This window comes from Plodia interpunctella, chromosome Z, assembly GCF_027563975.2.
Source record: "Plodia interpunctella isolate USDA-ARS_2022_Savannah chromosome Z, ilPloInte3.2, whole genome shotgun sequence".
Classification (NCBI taxonomy): Eukaryota; Metazoa; Arthropoda; class Insecta; order Lepidoptera; family Pyralidae; genus Plodia; species Plodia interpunctella.
Window position 1 is genome coordinate 8930088 of NC_071324.2, and position 12084 is coordinate 8942171.

The window sequence follows — 12084 nt, forward strand, 5'->3', positions numbered from 1 at the left end:
TAAACTATCTATAGCATTATAGATACCATTCAGTATACCATGACTTAGTTACTCTACAAAATAATCAACGAGGCAGAATCGGTTTTGGATTTTCCTTTGAAATAAATATTATACTTTGTATTAACAAGAACATGGCTACGTACCAGTATTTTACTGGGATTACAAGCATTTACTTAGGAAATTATAACCACGTGAGAGAACAGTTTAACTTATTTCGAAGTATGCATGCATTCCCTTGACGGTCCCGGCTCATTGTTTGCGAGCAGAAAGAGCAAAACACCAGCCAAGATGGAGATGTCCAATATTTTAGATGGCATAGCAGTCGCCGCGCTGCTAAGAAATCGGCATTCTTGACTCAAGGATTCCCTGCAAACATGACATCAAAAACGTCTGTAAATCAATGTACCTAGGGTCCTTAATACCCTGCTGCTCTCCACCACGACGAGACTGTATCGGAACATTCGAACAACGCTTTAGTAACCAGGTATGCAATAGATAACCATGTTTTATGCTAATCCTATAAACAAAAACATAACTTACAAATTTTCGAGGGCTTTCGAAATATTTTGTGTTTAGTCACAAGGAAGTCAGTATTACGTCGATAAGTGACGCCCAAGTGTGCGTATGAAATTATGAGCAATCAGCTCGTAGATTGTTGTGTTGACTTTTGCCCGTCATCGGCTATTAAGATTTCTTTGTTATAGAAACATGTTGGACTATTTACACAACACGTTGCCCTGAACGGCTTATTGAGACTTTTTCTGTCTGGTGTTGTGGATGAACACATATCGTTCTCATGATTTTGAATGAAATATCCAAGTCACTTAGCGATGCGACGTTAGAATTTGCTTTCAATACGAATCGCTGGGATGAGTTTATAATGCGGGTTGAGTGATGGCGTTATAGATTGGTAAAGATGTAACAAAGAAGGGATCTTGAGTTGACAATGAGAGGTGATTGGTCCGTGAGAGTATGTAATTGAAATGTGAGGCTAAACAGTCGGATCTGACTCATTGGAGAAAAATGTTGATTGGCCTTGAGACGTTCCGTCCACCATGCGGGAAGTTTGACCTATAATGTCTCCACTCAACAAAAGATAGCAACAAATAAGCTTTAGCTAATATACATACGCTAATACGCAGATTGCGTAAACTGGAAACTTTATCAGAAATATTAGTAAGATTTTTTATGGTAAAATCATGGAATTATTGACTAAATCCATGGGTAAAATAGTTTTTTGGTATAGTGCTTGATGATTGGGTAGTAGTCCTGACAATCCTAAGTGTCATAGTACGTAATAAGTATTATGACACTCAAGATTAAATCCAAGTCGTTTCTCACACAACAATATTTGTTTCCGTTGATTTTTCATCGGATTAAACCGCTGCATAAAGAAATGATAAATCAGTCATTACTGTTGAACTCATAAACCGAGGCGTTTATCACAGGATGGATAAAAGCGATTGAGTAGTTCTCATGAATTCCAATATTATAACTCCATTGCAGAAGCACGCAGTCGTAGGAATATCGACAGCGAGCGCGGTTTAAGGTTAAATTAAACGAAAATAAATTACATTTATTTTATTAAAATAAATTACATTTATTGTAGTTGATTATTACAATACCAAATAAAGGGTATTTCACCAGCCCAATTTTGTCAATATTTCAATAGTATACATACAACTAGTAATTAAAAGGCACATTCAGAAAGTAGACACGTTCCATACTAAAGTCATATCAATCAGTTGATTGGTCGGTTGGTTGGATTGGTTGAAGCGGTAACTATTTAGTAGCTCCCCATTTTTGTTCTACGGAGATATTTGAGGGAAACGACAGAAACATTAGAGTATTATGAAAGAAAGCTAGAAAAAAAGTTGATGTCTAAAGTTGGTGAAACTTACAGGCGCTAAGCGACAGAGTCCAACTCCGCGCTAGTCACCGCCACCGCTTGTCAATGTAGACGCTCACTCACGCGTCCTTTTAACGTTGTCATAGGCTGTGCTTCACACGATTTGTTTATTTATATTGTGCTCTTTCATCTATACGTGAGCAAATAATGAATGTAAGGCGTATCAGCATGTTGACGTCATCATACACGTGAACTTCAAAGACGCCCCGATGATTTACTGTATTTTGTTTTCGACCTAATTATGTGGTTGGAAATTTGTGCATTCTAAGTACTTTGATGTCTAATTAGAAGGAAAGACGCGAGATAGAGTCAACAGCTTGTACGACTAGGTAAATTTGACATGATTTATACAAGTTGCAGTGTTATAATTGGCATGCCCACTATATTACAGAAATTCCATAGAAAATATCTATATGTTGAATGTATCGCGGTACCTTTGCATATGATTTTCGCTTTATCTGTTATGTATATATAGGTTTTGATTTCATTTTGAAAATATGTACAACATAAGCGATCATATATTTTGATCGCGTTTACTTAATTGTTATGTGCGTTGACTGACTTTCAGAAGCAATCATAAAACCGAATTTTTATATTCGCAGAGAATCGATACACAATAGATAAACAATTGTTATCTCCGGCTACCGATTAGTAGGTGACGGGCTAGTTACAGAGACAGGACCTTGATAGACAAACGGAGAGGTAACAGATCCTGTACCTAAGTGTTTACTTTACTTTACTACAACTTAAGGATTTTTATCTAAAATCATAGATGGACTAGTACCTTGTGTATTTTTATCATCTGCACCAACTTGTTCTTGGGAGTTTTCTTAAGGTTACTATAGAAGCAATGCGTGATGTCTGTAATTGCATACTTACCTCTGGTATCGCGAGATCAAATTGCAAAAGCGCATGTTGTCATTAGACTCGTGCGAAATTTTATACATATCTACTTACTTGTGATTTATTCAAGTAGAACGTGAAATTTGTTTGAGTATCATTGTTGTATTATGTCTAATATTAATTATTTTTATCCGAGGCCACCACGTCCATCCTCTCGGATCCACCTGGGTTCGATTCCCATGTGCGGACAAATATTTGCAACTGTTATCACAAATATTTGGCAGCGGTTCAATGTGTTGCGCCTGTTTCTGTGTTCGGGTCCATCGGACTCATGAGATAAGTTTTTTGCTTCATTATTTATTTTTAAAATAAAAGTATTTAATTATAAAATTTCATCGTTCGAACTAAGTAGTTAATAGAATAAAAAAAAAACAGATTTCTATAATTCTGATCTGTTTCTGTCTTACGTTTAGGGTTATGAATAGGAGATTCATAAAACAAGTGACTACAGTCAACGTGTAACTAAATTTTTATTATATTTTAGCTAAATTATGCAGTAGGTAATTATCAATTTTTTTCTACATGAATATATATCTATATCGATCCAGTTTTAAAATCAATTAGAGTGGGTTGCACCTTCAACTTTGATGTTAACTTTGACCTGCGCAGAAAAAGGTAAGGTACGCCAAGATGCCTATCAGTAGCGCGCAGGTTAAATTTCAACATCAAAGTTGACTGGCGCAACTCACGCATGAAGTAGGTACTATTGGATAATAAAATTACAACACAACAGATGGGACTATAGGGTTAAATAAAATAGATAAATATTATTTCTGTATTAATTTTTATTGCATCTATTCACACACCTTCTTGGGGAACGGTTAAGACGTTTGAATCTATAAAAACAAAATAAATATGTTTCTATTTAAATAAACTAAATTGTTGAAACATAAACGATAAATTTATCGTCCATGACATGAAGTATTGTTACAATGATAAAAGTATGAATGACAATAGTTAATTTGAAAATTAACCAATGACTTAACCTGCGAATAGCACAAAATATAATCTCTGCTATTACATCACTAACATATAAACATTTTGAATCCTCCGCCAGAACATAAAAAACACTAACTATATCTCATTCGTCTTTGAAGAATATTTCGTTGTATATGCCGAAGGTTTCCCGTCTCGCCAGAACTTTTATTTACATCAAAAGGACTGCTAATACAGAAAATTTATTGCATTTACCTCTCTTAAATATTGACATTATTATTACAATATATACTTACAACAGTGACGTATGTACAAAACTATAGACTCAATTTTGGACTTTCAGTCTCTACAATATTGAAACGAAAACATTTTACTGGTTCGGAAACAAAATGAGAATATTATTACTTTACATTAATTTTACTTTTACAATATACAAGGCCATTTGAGACTTAGTAATTTCGTAACTACGAAGGGATAGTCTTAGGCAAACATTTCAAACAGAATACTATTTTACGCGGCAGGGTTGTCGCTTAAATATTTAACAAGAATTTATCCACTTAAATATCTGTACATAGGTACCAAAAGTTTTAATTTATTTTGGTTACAAAAAAATTAAGGATAATTGTAACGAACCATTGTTCGTTGCAATGTGAGTTTTTACTTTTAGTGACAGAATAGTGCCGTAAATAAAACCTAATAACCAGTCTTTATTTAACTTAAAATTATAACTTAACAAAATGTCATGGATAGAAAATTATCAAGTAAATACAACTAGTGTTTCATATAATTTTTACCATTTGGTCCCACAAATATGTATTTTGCTGGGATAAAATAACCTATTTAAAGTGGGGTTTATTATCTTGTTTTTTTTTTACTTATTATATGTATATATATAGTTTTATTACTTTTAAAGAAACATGCTAAGAATTGAACCTTCAACACATTTGCAAATTTGATAGCACTTTCTCTGTTTTACTAGTTTCCTGAACAAATATGTATAAAACAAAATTCGTTTGCAACAACCCTGCCATTCTATTATTAACTAAAATGTACATCATTCTTATATGAAAGAACATATTGATTGTAAGTTATTAATGTTTAACATAGACAATCATAGTCTGCTGACTAGAAATTATTTTATACAGATTTTTCAAAATCCTCAACAGTGTCTATTGAATAATTAGTAGATTTTAACTTACAATAAAAGTTTGATATAACTACTGACCTCATATCAATAAATATTAAAATTCGAATGTTAGATATTCAAGAAACTATCAAACAATAGAAAACACTGGACGTAATTAGGCACTAAATATAAAGAGAATATTTTCAAAATAATAATTTACACTCTACATACAAATAATAGTCTAGAACAGTGTTTGTTATCTATTAGAAACGTAACACATATTAATACCTATTTTTGATTTAAAAATCACTTCGTTAAACCACCTCCGTAATAATTACAGCAACATGTCGCAAGGTCCAACTTGTATAGCACCTAGTATTGTCGGTCAGTCGGCGCGACTTCGCTCCGACGTCGTTTGCGAGTTGTCAACCTCACGGCGCGGCGTCGCCTGTGTCCACTATCACAAATCTAAGCTTCTCTACCGGTGCATAATTATTATCACGTATATATACGTATGTATACATATTTATATTTAGTCTATAGCTATTTACAGGTGAGAAGGCCCTCGTGGCACTCGTGGGGCGAGATCGCGGTTATTGTCGATGCGCCAGTGGCGGACGAGGGGCAGGGGGTCAGGCGCGGGAGGGAGGCGGCTCCGCCAACGAGGATGTGGACGACGAGGACGGCGACGGAGCCGGCGGCGCTGGCGCAGGCGCGGCCAGCGCTAGTGATCGGGAGTATTCCAAGAGGGCCACATCAGCGGGATGTGTTGGCGGGTACAAGCCCCGGTACAACTCTGGCCGGCCGTAGGGATGGGCGAGCCGTGCTGCCGCCGCCGCTGCCGACTGGTAGAAAGCTGAAGCAGAAGTAGGCGGCGCCGGCGGTTCTCCTTCTTTGCTTGCCATATCCGCAAGGGACCATATTCTCGGTTTAGCTGAAGCTGGAGTGCTACCTGGTGGAGCACGAGATGGTAAATGCTGGTACGCTGGGTGTATTGGCCGCTCATATGGCTCTGGTGACTCGGGACCACTGTCAGCGCGTGATTCTGACCATTCCGATTCCGTTCTCTGTCCGAGCAAGTCTAACCTTTGTTGTGGCCGGTCACCGTCTTCGCTCGATCCTGTACCGGAGTCTTTCCCATCTATAACAAATATTACATTTCAAAACATATTCATTGTCTTATGAGATGGCGCAAAGCATTAGTCGTTATGGCTTAGAACTAATAAACTATTGTCTATTTAATTATACACACCTAAAGCATCTTTTCCATCATTACTTTTGTGGTCGTCGTCGTCATTATTATTGTCATCATCATCAACCCTGTTTCTCGGTTCCCAAGTCATCTTGTTCTCCTTCTTGAGTCGTCGTCGCGCGTTCGCGAACCACGTAGATACCTGCGTTAGCGTCATCTTGGTGATTATGGCGAGCATAATTTTCTCTCCTTTTGTGGGGTAAGGGTTCTTTTTGTGTTCGTTGAGCCACGCTTTGAGAGTGCTGGTGGTTTCCCGCGTGGCATTTTTTCTCCTAGCTCCGTTTAGGTCCATTCCATATCTGCGAGGAAAAAAGAAAGTTAATGTGTTTGAAAAATAAAAGGTAGCATCCCTAGAGAGCTTAAATTTAAAAAGTACAATCAAGCGTAAACGGTCGAGTGTGATTTGGGCGAGATTGGAGATAACGGGGATCGAGACCGCCCCAATCCGCGGCGCCCCCGCGAGCCGCCGACGCCGACGCCCGGGCCAATGAAAGCGGCAGCATGATAATTGAAATCGAGATAAACCATCGGCTGCTGCGCCAGCGTTAAGCTGCAGCTTATCTCAGACGCCGCGCGCGGTGCTGCCGACCACGCGCTCTTATTTGATTTGTCCTATCTTTATTAGAATTCGGCGTCCGTATCACGTTTGCTAAGCTCAGTTTGTTTTTGTTAGTAATGTCGGGACGATTGTTTGAGAAGAGATGAATGAAAACGCTTTAATCAAGATGTCACAGTAAATAAGATATGTTTTGGGGGGCGGCATATCGGATATAAAACTTCTTCTTGCTATGTGTTGCGTTTAGGTTTGACAACTTTTTTGGTGTGGAAAACGCTATTCACTATTTTATGTTTACCTTACCTTTACGCCATGAAATATAATATTGTTACTATACAACGTTATAGAAGAAATTAATTATTAAAAAATGTGTTTTACAATAGTCGTTATTTGTAAAATAGATTTATATATATTTATATATATTTAGAAAACCTATCCTTAGATATTATAAAACAAAGTCCTCTGCCGCGTCTGTCTGTCTGTTCACGATAAATTCAAAAATAACTGTACAGATTGTCTAGTGAAATATAAATTAGTAATAAATAAATGGCTATGACATATATTTCATAGACAATAATCGCAAAGTCACAATTTTTATGGCTTTTAAGTTGTGAAAGCAGAACAGTGCCGGCTCCATATGCCACCGCTGCAACTGTCGGAAACTGAGGGTGGAAAATAGGGATGAGTAGTATGGGAAATTAATAAAACTGTCACTTAAATCGCAGAAGTGACGGGCAGCACCCCTTGGCTTCGAGAGCAGCACTCGATATTGTATCTTAAATGCAATGGATACGGTTACTATTCGCTCAATGCACCTCTCAGCGAAACAAACGATATCTCCATTGTTGGGTTCGTTGTTGACTTAATTCTTCTCGCCCCACGATCGAATGAGACCTCGTAAATAAATATGAAGCGAACTCCTTTTATTTTATTTAAACAGCAACGTGTCGGGAATACTGTATGATTCAATACTCGCCGTGGATGCAACCGCGCGTCCTATATGATAATTTGTGGATAAAACGCCGCTGAAACGCGACATAAATTTAATGACGCTGCTGGCGTCTCGGGTATATGAATGAACTAACATCCATAGAATTGAAGCGACAATACGAAAGTGGAGCGATGCCGGGCTTAGGCGTATTCCACAAACAAAAAAGCTTCATTTATCCACAGCGTGCCACTTTCACAGTATCCGCGCTCGCGGGGATAGCGCGGCTTCATTTTTTTATTATTTCGCTTCCCCGCGGTCTGCCGGCGTGGCGGCTCCCCTCCCCAACCCATCGCTACCACCTCGCCTTCAATTAAATCCCTATCTCTCGCGCCACCTCATGCTTCCTACTTAAACTCATAAAAATGAGATAAACATAAAAATATTGCTGGTAACCGCTGTTATATCAAAGTGAGCCAATGCCACAATGGTTGATGCGGCCGTTTTATTTGAAATTCGTTGTCTGTGATTGCACCTAATTAATTATTTTGTCGTGAAATGCTGAAAGGTGGTGCTTTGGAATGTCCGTCAACACTTGAGTTGGGCAATGAAAGCGGCGCACCTACTGGGCGGTTCGAAAAAATGAAATGAAGGTGAAACGAATAGAGACCCACGGATTTTTAAGCATAGGGTATGTGCACTTGAAATTTATGTTATTGGACATAGAAGCAACAGTCATGATTTCCTATTTATGTATTTTACACTCAAATATTTAATAATACTACTTCAAGTAAAATGTATTTAGGACTATACTAGCTACTACTCGGGCCTAGTTTATGTGGGAACTTCGGGATAAGAACAAATTGCCGTACCATTGCCTTACCAAATTTCACTTAAATGCGTCCAGCATATTTGATTAATAAATACTCGTCATATATAAAAAATAGGATACGATATTAAAGATCAAGGCTAATTTGTAAGAATTATGAACAATTATTTGACCTTAAAATATCCTCCGTTGGCAAGCACTTATGCAAACTTGATTATACTGTCTTGTATCCAGGTCATTTCATGTTTCAATCAAAATCACAATTAGTCTGTACATCAACAGATTTGAATCGAGCATTAATTGTGTTTATGTAATTATTACATGTACAGGAGTCCATGGTTAGCGATAATGCAATCAGGACTTATCTGATGACATTAATATTATCGATTTAATTAAATCAATTGTCATTACTAGAGCAAACGAGGTTTGAATGATATCTAAATATCGATGTAGTGTCTGAATAATGAATAATGAATATCTATTCTAAATATTATCATGAGGTCCAGTCCACCTGATGATAAACAGTTATCGGCAGCCTCAGTATAATAAATAGTTAGTACCTACCTACTTGTCGCAGCTTATGGAAAATAAGGATATTCACACGCGTGATGCTGGCTTTGTTTCTATTATTGATGATGATCACGAACTATGGACTAAGCTACATTTTATACTCGTATTAATTTATCGATATTCTGAGACGTTGAAATGGAATAAGTTGAAAATTAATAATCCGCTACGGCTATAAGGGATATTAATATGGTATGGTAGAGTAGAGTCGAGTCCTCTAAAAAGGGTCTACAAGAATGTTTGAAAAAACATTGGTGACGACTTTTTCTTGGGTCAACTTAAATAATACGATTAAGATGACACTGGTAACTCGATACGGTACACGGCACAATCTTTAAAGCATTTTATAAAAAAAGAACTGTCACCATACGTTGACGGCCTCTTTTAATTTCATAGTGGATCCTAATTTGATCAGGCGTAAGGAATAGGTACATCTATTACCTCACAAAATATCGGTTGTAATTTTATATGCAGCGATGTCTTTAGTACAAAGTGTAGGGAAACTTTATATCTCCCTTGCTACATGTAGTGGAAGTGGATTGACATGACTACTCGTACAAAAGAGGTAATATGCCGTTAAGAGCACCAATTTGTCTGTCCGTTGTTTCGTATACTGTTCGTGCGTTACTGAAGTTATTATAACAACATTCTCTACTAAATATTCGTAGAACATTAATCACAAGATTTCTTTCCACATTCTTCCATATAAAATCACAAAAAACATTGTACAAAAGGTCCGTTTTCGACAAACATCGCCTTTCATGCTACAAGTAAATTACTGTTCGTAAAATTATATCAGATGAAGCTAATTATTCGTAGTAATATAGAAATGGTCGCACGCAACGACCAATATCGGGTGGACGATTTTAAAGGTACAGTTGGTAAATTGGTGAGATAGCAGGCGGTTGTGACACGCCAAAAAGGCATTACGAACGAGCGAGCGACTGTTGGGGCGAACCACACGCGTCAGGGTTACCGATAGCACCACCCAAACATGCTATATACCAACTAATTGGTCAGCTCCATGCACAAAAACCCCCAAAACGAGGGAGGTTATATCGATGTAAATAATTCACAACTGCTTCGTGTTATGCCCCGTAGAGAATGTCAGCGTTGTTTGTGTGCGTTTCTGAATGACACAGCAGTTTCTATCTAATGATTTCTTTGTGATATGTCAGGATAATAATACTTAATACGTAATAGAACATACGTACGTAATAGATGCAATGTTGCTTCGGTTTCATATGTTACTGCCAGTACTCTTTATAATTTTAATATTTTTTATTGTTTTTTTTTTTATTATTTTAGGGCTGGATTCCCAATATTAAGTCAATTACCAAAATCAAACTTAATAAGATTTTTAAATTAACATTCTTTCTTTGGAATACTTGATGACTACTTGCAATTTTGAAATTTTATAGAGGTAGCGATGTTATAAACGACTTATCGCGATACTTCACCTTAATCGAATGAAAATCTTAATCATTCACAGCCAAAAATTGGCTACTAAACTAGCTCTTATCTTAAGCTAGTTAAACATATGAAACCATATACCCCTTATAGGTAGACAGAAATAATATATCCGGTTTTGTTGTTTAACATTATTCAAACATAACCTTTCCGTTTTGTGACATTCCAAAAACGTCCTCCACATGTATTTTTACGTGTAAATACACCCCTCTTTAACATAAGGGACAACCAACCGTTAATAAGATATAAGGGCGTGTTATTCACCATATTGGGCGTCGCCGGCAGGTGACCGGTATTGGGTAAAGGTGCGACTTAAACTGGGCTCTTTGATAAATTTCAGAAATCTCCACATTTCAGCTTAAAGATCGGCTTCCACACACTTAAAAAGAAGGACACTTTCGCTGAAATGTAATCCTATCTAGTGGTATGTTAACCATATGGTAAATGGGGTTTGTTCTGGCAACGAGTTGGCCGGTTTGAAAACGTCCAATTTCGATAGGTCGCCCGATACTCCAGGTGGTCGCCATCTTTATTTGGGGCTAGCTAATTTTTGGTTTCGAATTACCGTGGTTATGTGCAGTTGTGCACCCCATGTATGGGCTATGTTCGGATTTGGTTAGCTGAGGTGAGGTTTGGTTACATACAAACGGATGTAAGTATCTGTTTCTTTTACAATATTTAAAAGAAACGTAGGTACTATAGTATGTTTCCTATCGATTTTAAGAAATAATGTACAGCACTAATTTGGTCCATACCAAAGTAAACTATAGTTATTACATTAACTTTCAAGATTAGTACTTATTGAAAATTTAATAGAAAATAATACTTGCCTATTTCAAAAATTAATATACCAAGGAAATGTTCAAGAGCAATTGTTTAATTAAACTGTGCCAACATTTGTTACTCGGTCTTGTCTCGACATTTGCTAGCCGTTATCACCCGGGACCACCCTCGCGGCAATAGACTCAATTAACTCGCAGATAATTGATAAATTGAATTCAATAACTCTTTGAATTAGGTGACTATATTTTTATCGTCAAAATTCAAATCATGTTACATAGTTCTATTAGATTTTTTTTAACGTACTTATAGAAATTTCATGAAAATATATAATTTTATAATTTTGGTCAGTTGACTATATCATTTTAAAGATGAACGACACTTATGGTCTGACAGTTATGGCTATGATAGTATAAGTGTGACTATTATTAACTTTTATCCAAATGTTATTGCTAAACTAGGACTTTCCTAAAATGTATCAAAATTGTATACACTACACACGTCAGTGGATGCTGATCGTGGAATGGAGTGCGAGAACCAGCCAGAGGAAAGTAGTAGCCATGAACTACGACCATGATGATTGTAAACTGCAAGACATAGACGCCCGGGCAAGAGGTAATAATACTTATATGATGCATATTGCATATAACCGACAAGATGATTACGAGCTGAGGAAGAAAGAAGAGAAGAGATCATGGATTGAAAAACATTATATAGTATCGACCAACGCCTAATTTATTGATTACGTGCATTGGACGGATTTGTCGGCTGCGCTGTTGATTCCATTTCAAATTTAAAACACAAAATTCCTGTGAACATTTGAATATC

General features: G+C 36.9%; 1 protein-coding gene across 2 annotated transcripts in view; it reads right to left on the bottom strand.

Moving 5' to 3' along the window:
- Positions 1-3558: 3558 nt before the first annotated feature.
- The window catches only part of mirr (mirror), a 43680-nt gene continuing 35154 nt past the window's right edge, over positions 3559-12084 (bottom strand). The window contains exons 4-5 of one of the 2 annotated variants that reach the window (XM_053768368.1): positions 6127-6425; positions 3559-6015 (exon numbers count right to left, since the gene is read on the bottom strand). In XM_053768368.1, the coding sequence (XP_053624343.1) occupies positions 5507-6015; positions 6127-6425 (808 nt within the window). In that variant the 3' untranslated portion in view covers positions 3559-5506. The remainder of the gene's footprint in view (positions 6016-6126; positions 6426-12084) is intronic. The other variant, XM_053768367.2, reaches the window with a different exon arrangement.